Source organism: Populus nigra, chromosome 6 (assembly GCF_951802175.1).
Source record: "Populus nigra chromosome 6, ddPopNigr1.1, whole genome shotgun sequence".
NCBI lineage: Eukaryota > Viridiplantae > Streptophyta > Magnoliopsida > Malpighiales > Salicaceae > Populus > Populus nigra.
The window spans coordinates 3,009,398-3,032,872 of NC_084857.1; the positions used below are offsets into that span (position 1 = coordinate 3,009,398).

Genomic DNA, 23,475 nt, shown 5'->3' on the forward strand with positions numbered 1-23,475 from the left:
ACCGTCATTTTTGGTCAAAACCGAGTCCACCGGGTCAATACGGGTCAAACCATGTCGACTAGGGTAAAAAATAAGTTTCGGACCGTTTCGGGTCAAAAACGTCATTTTTGGTCAAAACCGAGTCCACCGGGTCAAACCATGTCGGCTAGGGTAAAAAATGAATTTCGGGCTGTTTCGGGTCAAAACCGTCATTTCCAACCAAAACCGAGTCTACCGGGTCAATACGGGTCAAACCATGTCGACCAGAGTAAAAAATGAGTTTCGAGCTGTTTCGGGTCAAAAACCATAATTTTCGACCAAAACCCGGTTCACTAGGTTGATACCCATCAAAAGTTTTTTTCCCAGTGTTTCAACATAATTTTCGGTCATTAAAATGGATTTTTAGCGGTTGAATCAGGTTTTTTCTAATACTAAATAGAGTTTTTAATTTTACCTATATAAATATATATTATTATACACAAATAAAAAAAATAAAAAAATAAAAAAATAAATTGTCAAACTGCGCAACTTGCGCCGAAAGCAAACAGCGATTAAATAAATGACAAAAGCAAACGGTGATTTAAAAAATAATATTTGAAGATTTGCATGTCTCCATGGCTATAAATAACCAGTGATAGTTCGCCAGAGAGAAAGGAAGAGGAGAAAAAAAAAGAAAAGGGAAAAAAGAACAAAGAAAAAATCTTTACTATTCACGTTTTTTTCACTATTTCTTCATGTGTAGGATATTGATTTTTTAAAAAAAACAATTTGAGAAATACCAAATATATCCTAACCGTTAGATCTAGAGTGTTTAGATCTGAATCGTTGATTTAATAGGGTACAATAGAGCTTACCACACCAAATTAAAACTCAAATCAATCTCAGCCCTTAAAACAATTCTCCTTTAGATCCGGTGGCGCCACGTCACACGGTGTACCGAGCTTTCGGTGCACCGCGCCACACCAGATCAAGGCTCCTCTCATCCGGACCGTCCGATCAACTTGTAGATCCATCCAATCGCAGCCGCAGGATCAGTTCAACAACGATCCAACGGTTCGCAGCCTTCAGATGCACCGGAGAACCATGCGCGCGTTCACACCATAGGACAGCTCAGAGTCTCTCTCTCCTCTCGCCGGCGACTCTCTCTCTCTCCCCCGATCTCCCATCTCCGGCCGTCTCCAGCCTCCTCACCACCACAGAAAGGTTTCTCCTCTGATTTAAAGAAAAACCCCGGTGGTTTTCATTGATTTTGCCGCCTCATTTGGCCGGAAAAGGGCCGCGATTGTCGGCGGCCACCGAAGCTTCAAGTCGTTGATTCTCCTTCGTCAGCCATCAACGACCGACGATACCACCGCCATCAGAATCCTCGTCCTCAGATCTACCAGGATCGACCGTCGTTTGGACAGAAATCTCGGCGGGAAATTTCGCCGCCGCCAACAGTAGCCGCGCGTGAGTCACACGCGCCGCCAGTGGCATTTTCGTAATTTTAGGAGAATTTCGAGGGTATTTCAGTCTTTTACCTATACAGTGATACTCAGGTAAATTTTTTGAGATTTCTAACATTTTTTTATTTTGTATATAAATTTTCTTGCATGTAAAAAACAATAAAACAAAAAATATAAAAAACAACGTGGTTCCCCACACCCATTTTATCATATTATTGTTCGTGGATCCAAAGCCCAATTCTCGAATATGGTTATATCCATTTCTCAATAATATCAAAATAAAATTTGTTTTTATAAACGAATATTATTTGTCGACACGTCTCTTTTTTTAAAAAAGGACCGATGTCAAAAATGTAAATATCAAATATGGATTATTTCCATTATTTCTTTTGGTAATCCAGACGTAATTCTCCTTTTTAGGGTTGAAACGTCATATTTTAGACAAGTCTCCTAATTTTTAGGAACTGATGTCATTTTTAACACGTCTCCTATTTTTAGGGACCGACGTTAATCATTTTAAAAAAAGCAAATTACCAATAAACCCAAAATATAATGGATTATATCCATTATTTCTTTTGCAAACCCAGACGTAACTCTCCTTTTTAGGGACAAACGTCAGTATTTTAGACAAGTCTCCTAATTTTTAGGGACTGATGTCATTTTAACGTGTCTCCTATTTTTAGGGACCGACGTTAATCATTTTAAAATAATTACCAATAAGCCCAAAATATAATAGCATTTGAATCAAATAAAAAACACACAAGTAAGGGTAACCTTTCTTTTGAAAGGATGTTTTAAGGGTGGTGTCTACCTTCCCTTAATCATAACTAACCCCGTACCCGAATCTCTGGAACCAGTGTCTAATTTGGGATTTCTAGTTCCCTCAAATTACTAGATGGCGACTCCAATAAAATCTTTGTTTCCTCCAATCGAGAAAAAAAACCTTTTTGTTAAAATAAACAAAAAAAACATGAGCCGTCGCCCGACGTCGTGTATCGACACCCTTCATTGATTTAGTTGCAACACAGGTAGTAATTGCTGTGTTTACATTGCTGTGTCAACAACTAAATGACTAATAATAAAAAATAATATATATTTATCATTTTTTTTTTAAAAAAAAAATACAAAACTTCCCAGTCCAGTTGAACAATGTTCAGTATTTTTCTTTGCCTTAATGCCGAGTAAAATCATCAGAGCCACGTTTCTAACAAAAGTTTATAATAAATTGTGTTTTCAGAGCCGTCTGGGGGGGATTGCTGGTTATCTCAACAAGGTAATTGTCATATGGATCGTACATTTATGTAGCAGAAAGAATCAAGGTAGAATTCACAAGTGAACTGCTATTGAACTCGTTTCGAGATTAAGAAAACAAAACCATTAAGATATAAGATATCAATAAAGTTCATACAAGTTCAGGAAATGCCAATTTCAAGCCCATATATAGATATCTAATACTAATGATTTCACCCAAAGATATGCGCACAGAAAGTGCAGGTTACAATGGAAGGAAAACAAGAACTTGATGAAATTTTACATGGTTCACAGAAGGGTCCATTGGCCACCAGTTCCTCCCTTGACTGGGGATATGCAAAAGCTATGCAGCAATATACACTGTCACAACATTTCTTGTGATTTTCTAACACATCGACTTACTTTCTTCCTGAACTCCTCCCTACTCTCTCTCCATTGTTTCTGAAGTTATACAGTCCAGCAATTGTTAGAAAAGAAAAGGCGCATCAACCAGATTAGTAGAAAGCAAAAAAAAAAAAAATGCATGATCCTCGTGATCCAGTCATGACTAGACTCATGCAAGACACAGAAGCATCTCACGTGAGAGCTTGAATGGTGGCAATAAGATGCATCCAGCTCGATGTGATGAGATATGTAATAACACAGTTAAACATATTCCAATTCACTGCAAAGGTCAGGCCAAATGTGACAGGTATATATTGATTGCAGTATGAGACTTGGAAATTCTTCGATTGTGAAATTTCTCAAATGCTTAAAATATTTATTTTAACCACTTGTTACTCAATACACTTATTCAAGAAACTAATGAAGTGAGAGTAAAGATTACATATTTATGGCAAAATAAACAAAACTACACCTACCGCAGCATCAACATTAGCAGGAGACTCGTCATTAGGACTGGAAAGCATCGATATGATACTCAAAACAATGCTTTCAACCTGCAAATTAGAATCACATAAAGTCAACCTGTCTCAACATAAAAAGGCATAAAAAAGCATCAGGTACAAGTTTTTGAGAAGAACATGTCTGGTGATACAAAGGACCAAAATCTTGGTTATCAAAGGAACAAGAAACATGTGAAATTATCATTAGGAATAAGATTAGAGTCATGCATGTAACAAGAGAGAACACGTATGCTATGTAATCCTGATGTTAGCTATCAACAATTTCAATCCTTCTGCCTCTAATATTCCTTCACATGCAAACTCAATGAATGTTGTCTCACCTCTGCTGGTAATCCTTCTGGTTAATTTTTTCTCACTGTTTACACTGTAACCTTCTTTTCTCTAGCCTTCCTTCTCTTATAAGGTCATATGCGATTGAAGTACAATGGTTCATATTTTACTTGTGCACTCAAAATATGTTAGTTGTTTCAACAACATTTCAAAAATAACAGGTTGCATGGATAAAACCAATATGAATTCCACTCCATGCTGCTCTGGTTTTGCTCTTTATTTACCACGTAAACCTCCTACTTCTGATTTTTCATTATTTCTCAAATTGATTGGTTTACTTTTTTCACGTGTCCAATGAGCCATGCAATGCTAACCAACCCCGACACAAGCGACCTCTTCTAAACTAAAGTCGTGCCAGGGCTCAGGAAAAAGCACCTCAATCTGGGCTAGAAATAAGCCCCTCAGAGCTGAAATGAAATTCAGCTTGCAGTCATCTCAAGTTTCTGTCCTTATAGTTGCCCATCACCAATATGCACTGCCAATCAGAACCACCATCACATGATCATGCCACAAAGTGGATTAAAATCATCATGCATGAAAGCAAAGAGTTACCATATACATATCTCTTCTGACATTCATCCTTAACCACGAACCAGACAGTAACTCAGAACTGCAAGTGACAAATTGTTATCCAAACACTTGCAGCCTTCCATTGGTAGATGTTAGATAGGAATAGAAAGCAGCATGTCATACATGTCACTATATATATATATAAAAAAAAAAACATATGGTTGATAGGATTTCACAGTGCAGCTTCTTAATGTTCGCAACAAATGCAAACAAAGAGAAAAAACAGTTATCAAGCCAAAATCCCACCCATGTTTGTAGGATAAACCAAAAAGAGAGAGAAAGCAAGCAATGTACTGAGCAACAGCCAGAAATTTACACACACACACATATACTGCAACAAAAAAAAATAAAATGCATAAAAGCATCACATACAGTATGGACTGGACTCCAGCGCTCAGTTGCAAGCTCGTAACCATTTGGGTCATCACCGGGTGGATGAAGAATTGATATGCAAACCTTTCCGTCTGGGTAAACTGCAGTTCAGGGATAGCCAACTACATTTTAGAACTTCGCTCGTTTGAAATATACAATGCAAACATGTAGAGACATGTGCCCAGGCACGAATCCTAAGATAAAAATGTAGCTAGACTATGAATATAGATATTGGATTGAAAACAACAGAAGAACGCTCACCATTCGGATGCCACATCTCTGAGGTGAACCTGACAGTTGGAGGACTGTTGGGATAATTCTTTGGAAAGCTCATGATGGCATTGAAGAAACCCCCATCACTGCAACAGGAGAATTGCTTGTTAACAAACAACACCGCACCAGCTTTCATATCCCATGAATAATGGAATAACTTGCATGATAAAAAACTCCTATATAATTCTCTAGAAACAAAATACCACAATTTAACCAAGCCCTGGTTTCAAACATGTAGCAGTAGGCCAAAACTATCTTTCTCCTCGTCAGGATCATGACATGTAAGATTCGACTACATCGATGTAGGCCATTAATCTACCCTAAGCCTATATCTGGCGAAAGATCAGCTACATAGGATCGGGCACAGGGTAAAACCAACATAGCCACAGCTCTTCCGTTAACAAATTTTGATTGTTTTTTTCCTCCAGAAAACACACCATAGAGAAGGAAACACCCAGCTCAGTGATGTATAATGTATAAAAGCAAATTAAGTTCAGTTAATCATCCAAATGAACCATTAACCAGCTAATCGTACGCCTTTAGGTAAGCTTCTCAAACAGAAATGCAATCATCACTCAAATCAATTAACCATTATTATTCAACTGAAACAAGACATGGAACCATCATCAACATCAGACAATCAAAACCCGTAAAGTAAACTCGGACAAAAAAGAAACAAAATCCTTAACCCCCCAAAACATGAACAATTATCAGTCTTGAAAAATCTAAAGATCAAAACTTCGAACTCGTAAATTACTCACTATAAGGTATCAGGGGGTCCAATTATTGAAACGCTCCATTCAAACATGTCGGTTTCATCAACCAAGCCAGCAGAGAATCCATCAACTGGGTTCTTGCAGAGATCTGGAAAATCAATCAAGAAATGATCAAAGATTAAGACTTTGACACGAAAAACAGAAACCCAATTAAATAATTGTTTTTTTTGGCTGACCTCTCAATTGCTTTTGCAAGAGGAGAATTGCTTGAGATGCGGCCATAGATTAGAGCGAGAGATAAAGGGCCGCAGTAGAAGCGAGCGTGGATGGGAAAGATTTATCAGCAATCAAGAGAGAGGGTTTTATATATATATATATATTCTTCGTTTAGCAAATTGCCTTAGATATTTACAGAAGAGGGAAAGATCAAAGACTAGGAAAAGGGGATTTGTCTTTAGTTCGGCCACAATACTAAAGGAAATCGAATCTATATGCGCATGCCACGTAGGAAACTTTCCCTTTTTTTGTTTTTTATTTTTTCTTTCCGCAAACTATATTTTTATCCTTGCATATTCGTCAATGATTCATTTCTGCCTTCATAGTATCCAGTTTCCCGATGTGACCTCCATAGTTTTTAAGAGGTTTTAATTTTACCTCTTGTTAGTTACTGTGTGTTTGAAAATATAGTTGTAATTATTTTTTAAAATGTTTTTTATATTAAAATATATCAAAATAATATTTTTTTATTTTTTAAAAATCATTTTTTATATCAAATACTTATCTTTTCATATTTTTATTCTATTTTTTTATTTTTTCCTCCCAAATCCCCATGTAAATTATAATATCTCAAATAACTCTTGAAACATTAAAACATTAAAAAAATCAAAAACAAGTCTCTAAAGCTAGACTGGGGGTGGAAGTGCAAGATGGATCAATATACAGGGACAGAAATAAAGTTTGTTTTTTTATTTTTTGCTTTTCATGAAAAAGAAAAAAGAAAATGGAAGGGGAATCTAATTACCGAAGTGACCTATGGCACAAAAGAATTGCCAGTTTAGTGCGCACGGTAATGGAGATCCGCATTTACTTGATGGAGATGGATGCAGATACAGATTTTGATACGTCATTCGTGTTAAAGTGTTTTTATTTAAAAATATATGAAAATAATTTTTTTATATTAATATATCAAAATTATTATAAAATATTTATTTAATATTTTTTAAAGTCAAACATTATTTTTAAAACTCGCTTAAATATAATTTCAAATATAAAAATAAACTGTGTGAAAGTAAATACAAAATATCAATACAGAGATAAAAAGATAAATAATAAACAATAAATTGAGTCGATTGGTTTCCATGAAATAGTCATTTATGGGCATAAAATGGAGGGCGGTATGTTCTCCTTTCATAATTTTTTATTCTTATTATGATATTAATTGTTTTTTAAAATATATATATTAAAATAATTTTTAATGTTTTTAAATTTATATTTTACATTGACTCATAAAAAAAATTTAAAATTTAAAAAAAATTAAATAAAATAAATATAAAAAAATAAGTGCTAATAAAGGTTGAAAAATAGAGGGAAATTAGATTTCCAACTTATTTTTTACCCAAAATACTTAGCAAACATTTTATAATTAGGACAATTTTATAGACTCGTCAATGATCTTGAACAATCCAACCATTCACCAAAAAAACACAAAATTAAAAAACTTTCCAGGTTAATACATACCATTTTAGGTGAAGAGGACAAAAGGCACTCAAGTGAAAATTTGTTTTATCGATTGACATCTATTGATATTAAAATTAATTCTTTTTATAATCGAAATTGATATCAATTGAGATTTTTTATATTTTTTATCGGATCTTTTCTTTTTCACACGAACTAGATATTAAGGTCCCGTTTGTTTGCTAGAAAGTAGTTTTTTTTTTTAAAGTAAATTCCGGGGAAAGTGAATTCCGGAAAAGTATTTTCCGATTTTTTGTAGTGTAATAAAAAATAAGTTAGAAAATACTTTCCAGTGTTTGGTCATGTTATAGAAAATGAGCTGGAAAATAACTTATTAATGTTTTATTTTTTTCAAGTTTATTAAAATAACGAGAAACAAATCTTACAAATTAAAAAGTTGAATGAGAATGAAATTGAAAAAAAATATAATTTCATAAATTATCTCAGATAAAATAAATAATAATCAAAATAATAGAAATCAAATAAAAAATAAAAAAAATTGAAAGATGAAGAAATTGAAATAATAATAATTAACGTTTTATAGATTATTTCAAATAAAATAAGTAACAATTAAAAAATGAGGACTAAGTTTGATAGATAAAAAATTTCAATAAAAAAATAATAAGGAAAAAGCAAATAACAATTATAAAAATAAGGACCAAAGTTAATATAAAAATTAAATTTTAAGAGATGAAATTAAAAAATAAATATTCAAAACAAAATATATATAGGAATCAAAAGTTTGAGGATCAAATTTGATATAATAAACAAATAATGATATTTCTAATTTTTTCACAATTTCTGGAAAGTGTTTTCCGCCCAAATTTTACAGGAAAACATTTTCCTGAAAACCAAGCCAAATTTTCCTTTGACTGAAAAGTGTTTTCCGTTGACCAACTTTTCTAATGGCAAACAAACACATGAAAGTTTGGAAAGTGTTTTCCTGGAAATCACTTTTCGGAAAGCAAACACAGCCAAAAGGAAAAACACTCTCTTGAAAACCAAGTCAAATTTTTCTTTGACTGAAAATTATTTTTCGTTGACCGGAAAATGTTTTTCTTTGACTGGAAAGTGTTTTTCGTTGACCGGAAAGTATTTTTCGTTGACTACTTTTTCTAATGGCAAACAAACACAGGAAAATTTGGAAAGTGGTTTTCCGAAAACTACTTTATGGGAAACAAACATGACCTAAAAAATAAAGAAAATAAAGTTCCGTGCCATCATTAAATTTTTAAAATTGTGAGAGACTGAAATTGTTTAACTTGAAAAGCTTAATACCAAGGTAAATCTCTTGATCAAATTTGGAATTTGCCATTTGTTTTTTCTATCTTTTTTACTTTGATCATTTTCTATTCAACCTTGCCCCTCCTCGATATATTTGAAGCAATTTATCTTTAATTTGGCCACAAGATGATTAAATCATAAAAAAAATAAAAGCCCAATGAAAAAAATTAAAATTAAAATAAATAGATCAAGCAATGAGTCCACGGTTAAATTAAACGTGAAAGGAAATATAGCACCTGAGTCCGCAATACCCCTCCCCCACATGTTTCAGTTTTTTTCTATAATATAATAATTTTTTATTTCATGCCATGTAATCAACAAGAAAATCCGCTGTCCTCTGATTTTTTTAATTTAACCCAGCCAATACGCGTGATTTATTATTTACAACGTAATCAATATTTTTAAATTTGATTTTAATTCGTTTAAATATCAACTAAAATTAATAAAATACAAAGCATGAATCGTGAGTGGACCTAGGGCGGCAAGCGGGCCCATTTGCTAGTGCTGAATTGTAAATACCACAGAAATCAAGTAAATCATCGCTCCCCAGCTATGGACTTCAATTTAACACAGGGACAGTCATTACTCGTTAATGGCAGATAACTTTGAAATATTCGGTCACTCTCCTCGTGTTTATGAACCGGTGAGGGCATTAACTGGTCACTTTAACATTGTCCATGGGAAGTTGCGGTATCGGAAGCTTGGAGACAGACAGAGATAAGGTGAAAGTGTTCTATCATAATCCACCGCCCTGCTTGCTCCAAAGTCCAACACACAGGAGAAAACTGGAAAATTGTGATCCGATGAACACCTGATTTTACGTTCTAACCACTCAATTTTGTTTTATAATCATACTCGTCATGAAAATTGGTTTATTTAGCATGTTCGTCCATCATGTCCAGTCATTAATTTCTTCATTTATTTACCATGTTCGTCCATCATGCTATTAATCCTTAACATGATGAAATAAATATAACTCTGCACTCCATAATCTCTCAACGAGTAGATTCTAAAAGCTCTGTTTTTATAGAATTAATTACTAGCATTATTTGATGTCGAGAATGTTGAAAGTCTTTTTTTCCTTAACTATTTTTGAATTTATATATTTTCTCTGACTGGTTTTTCTGGGTATTGTATTCAGAGTTTTTTTAAAAATTATTTTATTTTTTTTAAATATCAAAATTAACTTTGGAGTACGAGAAGCTCTAATTTCTGGTAATTAAAGAATCGGCAATCCCAGCACAGCACAGCACAGCACTTTTTTCTTGCTGACCGCCCTTGATGGGGATAATAAACGAATGTCTTTTCAGCTGGAATTTGGATATCTCTACCGCCCAATGCGCAGTTATGCCCGTGTAACTTTCGGTACGGGAGATTCTCTTTTTTTGGGAGAAAAAAAGATTTGGCACGGTTGTTATCATCACCTTTTGCGGGGTCTCGATTCCCCTACTTGTCTCGAGATTGGTATGGCAAGGCATATCTGAAAATATCATGACCTGGAGGCCCTCAGCAGGGAAAACAGCCCACCACGCCTTCCCTCGACGTGATCTATGAATCATGGCCCACCACTTCAAAGTTAAAGATTTCCTCTCTTTTTTTTTCCCCTCGTAACAGTATCAATTTTTATGTTTTCAAAGATAAAAATAATTCGAAAATATAAAAAAATATTAATTTAAAATAAATTAAAAAATAAAAAAAATTTCAAATTTTTTCAAAAATATTTTTAAAATCATGAAACAAACACTTGACATGTCTTTTATAATTAGGCTCTACATAGTGTTTTTTAAAAAAATTATATATTTTTATTTTTTTCTTGTTTTAATGTATTGATATAAAAAATAATTTTTAAAAATAATAAAAATATTATTTTGATATATTTTCAAACAAAAAATATCTTAAAAAATAATCTTTAACATGCTCTCAAATACTCTCTAAAATCATGGAAGTAAACTAGAAGACCAGGGAATAACTAATACAGGTATAAAGTGAAAATCATGAATTAATATGGTGAAATTGTTTGGCATAGGGATTTTCTATTGCCGAATACCCCAGAGCGCTTAATTCATCATACAACAAAATCGGACTGGTTGAAAGTTTGTGACTCGGGAGACAAGATAGGCTTGGAAGGCCGATGAATAAAAAATAAAAAAACCCTCAAGATTTGGGGCATTCCGAGAATTGAACTCGGGACCTCTAGCACCAGCTGTTGGAACTTTACATTGTTTGACTTGGCATTTTGGCAGCCGGGCTAGCAAAATTCTGTCGAACTTTCTACACCAGCCGTCGCCACCTTTAGAAGCTGAGGATAGATACATTGCAATATCAATCCAAGACGGTTGCCTATCAATTATATTTATAATTATAGGTATGGCTGCAGCTTAATCTGTTTATTTTTCTTTTCTTAAGAAAAACACCGTACTATAAATTTACGGCAACAATCTCAACCAATTAAAACTTTGGACTAAGACCACCCGGCAACATTATTAACAATTTGAACACTCTTAAAAAAAAAAAAAACTAGTCTAGCTAGTCTCACTTGCCAGCTCGGGAACCAGGAACGTCACATATAAAAAAAACTAAGGGCGGCATAGTTGCAGTCTTGCAGACTCAAACAAGCCTAGATTAAAGCTGCATCATTCATGAAAGTGAGTCCGTACTTCCAGCAAGTGTCAAGTAATTGGAAAACTAAGATTCCATTCGACAGTTGATAAAATATTGTGTTTAAAGGTGTTTTTTATTTAAAAATATATTAAAATAATATTTTTTATTTTTTAAAAATTCAATTTTTACATCAGAAAAAACAGTACTAACTTTTTTTTAATTTTAAACAAATAATACCGACCGTGAAAAACCCCAACAAAATCTATAAAAAAAAAAAGTGTTTTATCATGGCGCGTTCATGAACAAGGAGTGTCAAAAAGTTGGAGTGATGAGGTCAACCACAAGCACAACAGGAATCCAAAGCAGCCAAACAACTTTTGATCGACAAGCCTAAATGAGAATGTAATCAATGACCTAATAAGACTAGAAAAATGCAGACAAAAAATCTTTATTAATAGTGATAACTACATGATCATAACTCGTCTCATTAGCAAGTCAAGCAGGCATGCAGCATCATTATCTTGGATAAGCTCTCCTCTCTTACAAGTGGTGTCCCACTCTAGGCATCTAAAGAATACACCGAATTTTTGCTGTAGAGTGCCGTGGATCTTGAAAGGGCTGCCTAGGCTCTTTGACATTTAGAAAATCACTGCCAATAGAGAGAAGACACCCACTGCAAGAGTAACGTGGTGCCTTTTAAATCTTTCATGCAGCTGCACAGTTAAAAGGGCTCGTTTCCTACGAAACTGTATATTCGCTCTTCTCGTCAGGAGCAGGATAGCTTGATTTAGTAAAAAAAAAATAGATGGCAATAATTAGCTCCCGAAAGACACATCATGGACAATATATATTGTTAGTAGAGGAGTCTTGGAAAGAAGCAGCGCTCAGATGCTAAGCTGAGCATACCAGACATTGCGTTTCGCTCCAAGCGTGCTAGTGGAATTTATAAACATATATAAATTGTAAAAAATCTGATTAGAGAATTAGTATGCATGCAGCATAGCAATTTGGATGGAAAATCCCAACATTTCATACTAGCAGTGCTCTAGCACAGCTGTTGTGACAAGCTTTTGGCTTGGCACTAGGAGGGCAGCAGAATTGATGGCTTTCTTATATGATTTGCGCAATATTAACCATGCAAAAGTCAACGTACAATGACAAGAATCAACATTTCTAGCTTCATTAGCTTGAATCTGTATGGACAGTGGCATAGGATTCCCAGACAACTTTAAATGAACTTCCATAGATTCAAACTGAGCAATGATTAATTATGAAGTGAATCAGTATATAATGTTCTTCATGCTTATTAAGCCCCCACGTCCTATCTTCCCTGTTCAGTGTTAACTCAAACCCTGCGTATTCTTGTGCCCAAAATGAAGAGAAAGCAGATTCTAGCATATGCTCTCCTTGCATTCCTCATAGCTTCTGATCAGTGTCATTACTCTGCAGGAATCGTGGTTCAAGCTGCAAAATCAGGCAAGAAACTATACTTCTAAGCTTGATGACACATGAGGTGAAGTAAACTGAATTTTCTTTTAAGAATGGAGTAAGAACAAATGAACTCATTCTTTTTTATTCTTCATGTAGTTGATACCAGGCTAAAAAATGCACAACCAAAATTGAGGTCCCCCAGATATAAACTAGCTTCTTGGGTGAGTATGGTGCTTGCTTCTACATATATTTCTGGTATCCTCATACAATCTTCTTTATTACACTTTTAATTTCTATGGTAGAAACTGATCACCCCCCTTTCCATTTATTGTAGAAATCCGGAACCAAGTTCAAAGACACTATTCACAAGGCTCCATCAGGCCCCAGCCCGATCGGAAATCGGCACAGATCTTCTATCCATGTCTGAGATTGGAGAGAGGGCCTTTTCTTGCTCAATCAATAAAAGAGATGGTGCCATTTGTAGGTCAAATGTTTTAGACATCAAACATCTCCACTGCAAACTTGCAGAAGAATGTATTTTCTTCCAGAAATTGATAATGATATTGTTAGGTTTTGAGATATGAATAGTTTTCACAACTTAAGCACATTGCACGATCTCTATTTCATTACTGGAAGTCCTGCTGCTCCAGCATCTTGCATATGACGTGCGTTTTTCTTATACCTTGGTAGTTTCATTAACTATCAAGATCGACAACAAATATACAAAACCTCATTACCAGGCCAGGAGATCATAGAGAATAGCCTGAAAACCTTAACAAAGAGCACGCAGGAAACTAACAGGCTGTTTCACCTCCCGGAAAAGCAAATCATTAATTAAAATGAACATCAAAAGGAAACGGTCAACCTCTTGCACATGAGAATGTTGCCAGTACTGTATGAATGCGGCCAGTTTTCGTCTCGTAATTGATCGGAATCTTATATTATTTTGAAGGGCGTGTTTACATAAATTGCTGTGAATTACTTTTAATCGATTATAGTAATAAAAAGAATTGCTTCATGTCTGCAACCACAAAAAATTTCAAAACTGTGCCTCTCTCCCAGTCTTGAGAAGAATGTTCTTTTAAAATAAACGTACGTTAATTTTATTTTAAAAATAATAAATTTTTATATAAAAAACATTTTTACTCCTAAAAAATGCTATCAACTTTTGAATATTCTCGGAAAGAAGACTCACACAAATTTCATATTTATGAACTAAAAATTACATAGTGATCGTGTATTCTATAAATTCTTTTAATAAAGCAGATTTGGGTTCTAATAACTTTAACTTATTTATTAAATAACAAAGATGTCGGCAGCCAAGAAGTGTTTTACAAAATCTAAATTTTTAATTAAAATTAATTTTTTAAAATATTTTTGAATAATTCTGATATAAAAAATAAAAAGTAAATTATTTTAATATATTTTTTAAATAATAATTACTTTGAAAAGCAATAGGAGATACTTTGTTGGGTAGCCTTAAATAAATAAAAGAAAAATAAATCTTTGTAATTCGTGGAGATATGTAATAGAGATTGTCCCCATGAGCTTTGGGTTTCTTTTTTTAGGTTTGCTGAAAAATAAACATGAGATTCAAGGGGAGACGGGCCCATCTCAAAATAAAGGAGTGTTGGGCTGCCTCGTTATGGGCCCAATATCGATCGGGCTTTCCAATTAAAAATGAATAGAGAATCACGCGGGAAGAAGCTAGATTTGGTTCCCGTGTCTTTGACGCAAGGAAGATAAATAAAATACAAAAAAAGAAACTTCACGAACCAACGAGAAACTTACCGGCCATTAATATCTTAAATCCAACCGCTCATATTTCACTAATCGATTCTTCTCGAAACCCAGAAAAACATGCATAAAAACGGCTCTTTCTACTTCAAATTTCAGCGTCTTTCAGAAATCATCAAGCTTAAAATAATTCTCTGCTCTCGATCTTAGTCTTAGTCTTAACTTTGTAGTTTATTTTGTTAAATCAACAATGGCAGGAAAAGGAGAAGGGCCAGCGATCGGTATCGATCTAGGCACAACATACTCATGCGTCGGCGTATGGCAACATGACAGAGTTGAAATCGTAGCTAATGATCAAGGCAACAGAACGACTCCGTCTTATGTTGCTTTCACTGATACAGAGCGTTTGATTGGCGATGCTGCTAAAAACCAGGTCGCCATGAACCCCATCAACACCGTCTTTGGTGAGTGCATTAATTCAAAACCTCATTTCTTTTCCTTTGTGATCTTGTAGGATCATATATTTGTTTTTTTTAGACTGTTTGAAAAATTGTAATTTGCTTTGAATTTAATTTTTTATTTACATAGCACGGATGAAGCAGTTGCGACTACAGTGTCAGAAATAAAGGCAGAGCTTAATGTTAAATTACTGATTATCTTGGAGTTAAGGTGTAGATTTACAGGTTCTTAGTATCAATCGCTTGATTTGGCGAAGGATTAGGATAGATAACATATGTCCTGTCCTAATTATGTGTGATTAATTACATTAATATATAGAGAAACACGGTCTTTGGTCAAGCACAAAATTAAATGAAATCTTGTTTGGAAAAGTGATATCTGGTTAGGATTTATCCATGGTTTATTGTCTAGGAGAATAAAAATGAAGTGTATTGATTAGTGTGAACCAGACAGTCACCGGATTCATAATTTTGTGGGGATCAGAATAATAGTGAAGCTAAAACAATTAACAACGCTGCTTGTCAATTCTTATTGTGGTTATGCACTAATTCTACAAGTATGCTGGTCACTGATGGCGTATTTTTTACGTGAATCGCAGATGCAAAGCGTTTGATTGGTAGGAGATTCAGCGATCCTTCAGTTCAGAGTGATATCAAGCTCTGGCCATTCAAGGTCGTTGCTGGTCCTGGTGACAAGCCTATGATTGTGGTTACCTACAAGGGCGAGGAGAAACAATTTTCTGCCGAGGAGATTTCTTCAATGGTTCTCATTAAAATGCGTGAGATTGCTGAAGCTTTCCTTGGCACCTCTGTCAATAATGCGGTAGTTACTGTCCCTGCTTACTTCAATGACTCTCAAAGGCAGGCCACGAAGGATGCTGGTGTCATTGCCGGTCTAAATGTCATGCGTATTATCAACGAACCCACTGCCGCTGCTATCGCTTATGGTCTTGACAAGAAGGCAACGAGTGTTGGTGAGAAGAATGTGCTCATCTTTGATTTGGGTGGTGGTACTTTTGATGTCTCTCTTCTTACCATTGAAGAGGGTATCTTTGAGGTGAAGGCCACTGCTGGAGATACCCACCTTGGAGGTGAGGACTTCGACAACAGAATGGTGAATCACTTTGTTCAGGAGTTCAAGAGGAAGCATAAGAAGGATATTAGTGGAAATCCCAGAGCTCTAAGGAGGTTGAGGACTGGTTGTGAGAGGGCCAAGAGAACTCTCTCATCCACTGCTCAGACAACCATCGAGATTGATTCCCTGTTTGAGGGGGTTGATTTCTACTCGACCATTACACGTGCTAGATTCGAGGAGCTTAACATGGATCTTTTCAGGAAGTGTATGGAGCCTGTAGAGAAGTGTTTGAGGGATGCTAAGATGGACAAGAGCACTGTCCATGACATTGTCCTTGTTGGTGGTTCTACTAGAATCCCCAAGGTGCAGCAGTTGTTGCAGGACTTTTTCAATGGGAAGGAGCTTTGCAAGAGCATTAACCCTGATGAGGCTGTTGCTTATGGTGCTGCTGTCCAGGCTGCAATCTTGAGTGGTGAGGGCAATGAGAGGGTACAAGATTTGCTACTTTTGGATGTCACTCCACTTTCTCTGGGATTGGAAACAGCTGGAGGTGTCATGACTGTTTTAATTCCAAGAAACACCACCATTCCCACAAAGAAGGAGCAGGTGTTCTCCACCTATTCAGACAACCAACCTGGTGTCTTGATCCAAGTTTTTGAGGGTGAGAGAGCAAGGACAAAGGACAATAATTTACTGGGCAAATTTGAGCTATCTGGCATTCCTCCAGCACCAAGGGGTGTTCCTCAAATCACCGTGTGCTTTGATATTGATGCCAATGGTATCTTGAACGTCTCTGCTGAGGACAAGACTACTGGCCAGAAGAACAAGATTACAATCACTAATGATAAGGGAAGGCTGTCAAAGGAGGAGATTGAGAAAATGGTACAGGAAGCTGAGAAGTACAAGTCTGAGGACGAGGAACACAAGAAGAAGGTTGAAGCTAAAAATGCCTTGGAAAATTATGCCTATAACATGAGGAACACCGTGAAGGATGAGAAGATTGGATCCCAACTTAACCCAGCTGATAAGAAGAAAATCGAGGATGCAATTGATCAGGCCATTCAGTGGTTGGACAGCAACCAGCTTGCGGAGGTTGATGAATTCGAGGACAAGATGAAAGAGCTGGAGAGCATTTGCAATCCTATAATTGCCAAGATGTATCAAGGCGCTGGTCCTGACATGGGTGGCAGCATGGATGAAGATATTCCATCGACTGGTGGCAGTGGTGCTGGCCCTAAGATTGAAGAAGTCGATTGATTGAAATTCTCCTCGAACATTTTCTGCTTGGGTTTCATGTTAGCTGCCTTTACTGGCTTTTGTTATGGTTAATTTGGGCTTGATTTTGTTGTCTACCCCTGTTTGTCCACTTGCCGAGTGGTAGTGGCTCTCTTGTGAAGAACCCAGTTTATTTTCCCGTTTTAATTTAAATGTATTTTCTTTGTTTTTTTCTCTCAACCTTCATCTAATATTTTGAGTTGATAGTATTGGGAATCCACTTGGAATTATTTCTTTGTATTCTCTATCCATTTGTTTTACATGACGAGGTAGCAGAAGCTTATAGCCTATCATTTGCGCGTAGATGATCCTAAAATTGAGATATTAAGCTGTTTTGATAATAAAATTTTTGTTCCATTAAAAAAATATTAGGATCACGTGTTATATATAAAAATAAATATAATATTAGTTGATCGTTGAATCAAGTTAATATAAAAATAAAAATAATTAATATTATACTTTTAAAATTTAGTTCGTGAATCAACCCAAGACAAAACTAGTCATTGGTGAGGAGGATTAACCTAAATAGAGTCGGGTTAACACAAGAATAATAATTATTATTATTATTATTATAGTTTTAAAACACAACTCGAGGGTGCACCTGAGGCAGTGCCTAGGTTACAGGTTGAGAGGGTCAACCCAAGTTGATCCGAGTCGAAATAAAAATAAAAATAGTTATTATCATAATTTTAAAACCTGATTAGATGATCGACCCGATGCAAGGGTCGAGGAAAATATCAACTTGAGTTGACCAATTTAAAAAAAAAAACCAAAGCAAACTTGTTTTAACTAAAAAATATTTATAGGTCTGTCGAATCCCGAGTTGACCTGAAAGGTCAATCTAGGTTTTATAACTAGAGTTATTATAATATTTATAATTCCAACACTAAATATAAAATAAGGTGAAAAAATAATATTTAATTATTTTATAAATAAATATAGATTTCACAGTAATACAGGGTAAAATAGACTTTCAATATTTTACCTTAACTTTATATTTGAATACTTTTTTAAGGTTTTGATTTATAAAGCAATATATATTATAATCTACAATTCAAACATTAAATAGACAAAAATATTGTTTTCATTGTAGTATGTTATTCTATCTAGTACAATATCTACTAAATACAAAACAAAACAAATTATTCAGTTCCATACAATGCACATCAAACACAAAACATGCAAAATTCAGTCTACCAAACACTCCCTAATACAACGAGGATCGTCTCTTCTCTTGAAAGTGGGAAACAATTCTGTTTTAGATTCATTATTTACTGTTTCTTGAGCCCTATAATTCCATCTGGGCAAGCATCTAATCACGAGCCCTAAAAAATTCTAGCCACCAGCAATGCCACCCTCCAATTCAACGTCATAAGCTATCCACGGTTAGTGATTCTGCCTCCTTCGACAATTTCAACCTTCATATAGCCTATAATCAGTTAGTGGTCAACGTATCAAATGTAACTTCCATCCGGCAAGTGCTTCTTCTTGTTATGATCACTGGCAACTGCCTCCACGTGTTACCCTTCTTGGAGTTTGGCAAGAGTCGTAGTTATACACGTGGAGATTGTCGGCAAGAATAATTGACTTGGGCAGTTAATTGAGTTTATTAATATCCAAGATCGATGCACCCATGATCTTAGCAGAGTTCAACGTACATAAACCTGATGAATCAGAAATCATGGTGATGGCCTCCAATAATATTGGGATATTCTCCCAGGAAATGAACACGTGAACAGGTCGGTGACAAGGAAAATCTGAAAACAAAGGAACAGCGACTAGTGAACAAGAAATTCGAGACCAGCAGTCATCAACGAGAGTTAAATCGATACATGACCTGCACATAGCCAGCACAACACACGAGTTCCCACAATGGAGCACTTTGCGACATGAAAACTGCTACTAACCAGAATAACCAGGCTGTATAATCTGAGTACGCCTCGTCTTAAGAACAAGCTACGACTAACCATTACTTCATGCAGCCCGTGAAAAGAAAATGATAACTGTACCCATTCGCCTTTATTATGACTGGGAGCCGCTAGGGACCCTTTTGCAGTAAGTGAGTTCCGTTTCCCTGGGGATTCAACTTGCCTATCACCCCCAGATCAAAAGGAAGACGGAAACTTAGGCCATACAACCTAACTAATCGCAAAAAAAAAATATATACTCTGCTGACCATCATTGCAGCCGGGCTTTAACATGAACAGAAATTTAATCCAGCTTTGAACAGAAAACAGATAGTAAATGCCTTCATTATTCTCATTATCTAAAACAAATATTCAAACAGCTATACAATCAGTAGAAGATAGCACTGACAGGAGTATTCTCGCTACCTAACAACCTCTATTTAATCCATACTACATTTGCAAGCAGCAGCAAGCATACTCCATAAACAATTTATAAGGTCACACAAGTAGCACAACACAGAAATGGATGCAAACATGAGGTTACAAGTCCATGCTCATCCCTTGAAACACGTCCAAGGAGCTGAAAGTTTAAAAAAAGCAAAGCGGTCATTAGTGCATTCCGAAGTCAAATGAGCAATTAGAGTTCTTCCCTTGGGGAATAAGAATAATTTACTTGGTAAAGCCACCCAGTTTAAACATGAATCGCAAATATAAACCTATAAAAGAAAAGACATGAAGTTTCATCTAGCAAAAGGGAAAATATCATTTCATAGATTGCTTCATGGAATGAGGTTAGTAAACAATGAAGCACCAAACACTCTAGCCATCCTTACATCTTCAAACCAATGCCTGTTTCAGGTTGACAAATGCTCATTCACTCCAAGGAGGGGGCCGGAGGCATACACGAACTTCATGTTCTTCTGGTCCTACACGATGCTTGGGCACAATAATTTCAAGCACTGTTCCTGTCTCATCGCGGTATGCTTCCAGCTTTGCATCTTCGGGAATCAGGTTTGGGAGGGGAATTTCCCTAATGAATTCCCCTGGAGGGCAGTGCTCTGGTGTTGGATCTGTTAGCTTAAATGTCCTATCATGCCGCTTAATAAATGGCATGCAAGCTGTACTTGTACAAGATATCTTAACAATACCGTGCAATTTAGTATTCCTCCAAGTAACTTTGACCCTTTGAAGATCTGCAAAGGGCAAGCTGACAATGACTAAAAAGGCTTTATCATCCTCATATATTGTTTTCGCTGCTGTAACAGGCCCATTTACATTCTTCATTACCCCACTGAACTCGTTTAACCACGTTGGCTCAACCGGATGGGTATTCATATCAACGGAATGCAAAAATTCATCATCATTGCAATGCTTCCGCTTGTTGCTAATAGGAGACAAGTCAAGGCCTTCACCACTGCTGTGGTCCGAGGACTGGGTAGACAGATTCAGACCCGTACCATTAAGCAACTTTCTTGGGGGGGCATTTCCATTACTCTTTAGTGCAGCTGGGGTGCGCTCAAGCTCAAATTCTGTGCTTGGAAGGTTCCTCCATGAACCAAAATCACTTGCCTCAGAAGGAATGGAGAAATTGATGTCTCGGCCTGTAAGCTCCACCCACCTCTTCCGCTCTTCATCATCAAGATTAACAAGATTAGGTGATCGAACAACTTCAATACCATGAACACACTGAGGATTGGAGAGACCCCTGTAATGCTTCCTCTGCATCCTATGAGACCGGACAAAGCCCCTGTCAACACTGAATGGAAATGGGGGCTCCCCTTGGCGAGAATGCCCATTCATGTAGCTCCTCAGTTGCATTTTACCCAGGGCATTTTCAGGCCTTTCCTTGAACACCCACATGTACATGTTCTCCATGTCATGCTGAACCAAAAAAGCATCAAGCTGCAAATCAGATTTCTCAAACCCAGAAACACCCTTACTATCCCTATTTATTTTGGATTTCGACTTCTCATTCAAAACAGGCTTGAAATAGAAGCTAAAGAAGAACCAGGCACCCCAAATGCTATCCAGGCGTTTCGCACATTTCTTTGCAATTTTTGGAATAGTGACAATTGTCTCAGTCTCATAGATCTGAGGCCCAAGACCTACATCCAGGATGTCACACGGATCATTCCAAGTAAGGGGAGGAGGTGGACTAGGCTCAGATGACAATGGGAGATTGATATCAGGAGGCCGTGAAAGAATGATTGACCGGTTCATCTCCCTCTCCAACTCATCGTGTGCAAGAGAACCTGAATCCATCGAAAGAAGAGTAGATGGGTGATAATTTTCCATCGATAAAGTCGTTAGAAGAGCTTCCCCCATCACTGTTTTTCTTGCTTCTGGGCTTGTGATTTGCAATCCCGGCACCACAACTACTAAAGGCTGATGACTAACATCTTTATTGGACAAGCGAATAAAAACCAAAAACAAAAAATATAGATATATATATATATATCTATATATTTACAGACCTTCGCACCCTCAATCAACAAAACCAAACAAGCAGCTCATAAACATCTTCATGATTTCAAATCCCCACCAATTCCCCCAACAACAATTCGCAGAGTTTCATCAAAGAATCAGCAAAACAGAAAATTTTAATATTGGTGTCATTAGCTCATCGGCAACCTGGAAAAATCAAAACAAAAAAAAATTAACCCAAAAAAAACTCAAAACCCTTTTCCACTTCTAACTACTAATAGTCTAATACACTCTTTACACTTTTTTTTTTTTAAAAAAAAAACCCACTACCTGGATGCCAAGAAAACAAAGAAAATAATAGCTTCTAAGAGAAATCTCTTATTTTCAAACAAGAAATGAAGAAACATAAAGTGAAAACTTCAGATTTAAAAGAAAACCCAGATGAAAAAAACACTCTAAAATCGATACTCTAAATTCTATTCAAACTTATTAAGAACCAAAAAGTGAAAAACAATCCAAAACGAGTAACGACTCGTTAAGCCCTGGAATCTAATACAAATTCTCTGATAATAGTAAGAAAATAAAGTTACAGATTGAAAGCAATCAAATTCACCAAAAATATAACCCCATAATCCCAAAAAGAAGAAAAAAAATATTTAGAATTAAAAAGACAAAATCAAGGAGATTCGAAAATTACCTAAAAAGAGAGGCTTCAAAATCCACCCGAAACGGAGACTTTCGCACTCGATCCCTATTCTTAGAGAGAGATGGGGGGGAGAGAGAAGGAGAGTGTGGAGATAGTAACGGAGTGTGTTTTAAAGAGACGGAGTGAATTAGGAAAGACCTGCGCCAGTTAACCCTACCGTTTGGATAATGGTTGACGTTAAGTAACGGTGATAAGAGCAATTGGAGGGGTCAAAATTGGCGTCTTGTGTGTTAAAAGCTGTTAGAAAAAAAGGGCAAAAAGATAAAAACGGGGAGACAACATGGGGTGATAGTACATTTTTTGTATTCCCTTTGTATTTACTACAACTTTAGATTACTTTTGTTATTGTGATAAAAAAAATTAATTATAGGAAAAAAAATCATTTTATTAGTTAATTTTTTCATACTAAATTCCATACATAATCATATAATTTTAATTTTATATAAACTAAAATAATCTATTTTTTTATTTATTTTACATATAAATATTTATTTCATAACAATTTTAACTAAAAATATATTTTATAAAAACTGTAAATATAAAAACAATCATAATGCCGAACACACGCCCAGCACATGCTCAAGTAAGCTACCTACCATTAAAGTGCAAAACAAACTCCCCCTCGATAGAATCTCCCATTCTTACGAGAGGATAAGAGTGCAGTTCCCATTTTCTTTTCTTTTTTAATTAAGTTTTTCACGCTGAGCGCTTCCCTTTTTTCTTTTGCTTGCATGTGCGTTCCTGGAAGTTACGACTTTTTTCTAAGCTAGACATGGAGCTGGATTTGATTTATAATTAGAGTTGCAATTAGGATTTGTTTTTTAATTTCTTAATACCGTCCCTCAATTTACTCGATCCATGGATCAAATTTAAAAGCTAATCCTGAAAAATATATCTCAACTAATCAGGTTTTTTATTGGTTCGAGTCTTACAAACCTCAAGGCCGCTGAAGGTTTATATGGTCGTTAACTTCAAGGCTTGTGAGATTAGTTGAGGTACACT

At 35.7% G+C, this 23,475-nt stretch overlaps 3 protein-coding genes across 4 annotated transcripts; 1 reads left to right on the forward strand and 2 right to left on the reverse strand.

The window, feature by feature from the left end:
- Positions 1-2,784: 2,784 nt before the first annotated feature.
- LOC133695652 (ubiquitin-conjugating enzyme E2 7-like) lies at positions 2,785-6,302 on the reverse strand. Its single transcript, XM_062117565.1, has 6 exons — positions 6,078-6,302; positions 5,887-5,989; positions 5,114-5,211; positions 4,853-4,953; positions 3,536-3,613; positions 2,785-3,116 (listed from the first exon to the last, which is right to left on the reverse strand). The coding sequence occupies exons 1-6, from the start codon at positions 6,121-6,123 to the stop codon at positions 3,039-3,041; spliced, it is 504 nt and encodes a 167-aa protein (XP_061973549.1). The 5' UTR covers positions 6,124-6,302; the 3' UTR covers positions 2,785-3,038.
- An 8,412-nt stretch (positions 6,303-14,714) lies between these two features.
- LOC133697243 (heat shock 70 kDa protein 4) lies at positions 14,715-17,616 on the forward strand. Its single transcript, XM_062119691.1, has 2 exons — positions 14,715-15,092; positions 15,686-17,616. The coding sequence occupies exons 1-2, from the start codon at positions 14,879-14,881 to the stop codon at positions 17,416-17,418; spliced, it is 1,947 nt and encodes a 648-aa protein (XP_061975675.1). The 5' UTR covers positions 14,715-14,878; the 3' UTR covers positions 17,419-17,616.
- A 2,041-nt stretch (positions 17,617-19,657) lies between these two features.
- Positions 19,658-22,603, reverse strand: LOC133697156 (uncharacterized). Of its 2 annotated transcripts, XM_062119555.1 has the most exons (3): positions 22,465-22,603; positions 20,177-21,974; positions 19,658-19,923 (listed from the first exon to the last, which is right to left on the reverse strand). In XM_062119555.1, the coding sequence occupies exon 2, from the start codon at positions 21,666-21,668 to the stop codon at positions 20,214-20,216; it is 1,455 nt and encodes a 484-aa protein (XP_061975539.1). In that variant the 5' UTR covers positions 21,669-21,974; positions 22,465-22,603; the 3' UTR covers positions 19,658-19,923; positions 20,177-20,213. The 2 variants fall into 2 exon arrangements, with proteins under 2 accessions (XP_061975539.1, XP_061975538.1); XM_062119554.1 differs by lacking the exon at positions 19,658-19,923 and having other exon boundaries at positions 19,931-21,974.
- Positions 22,604-23,475: the final 872 nt, after the last annotated feature.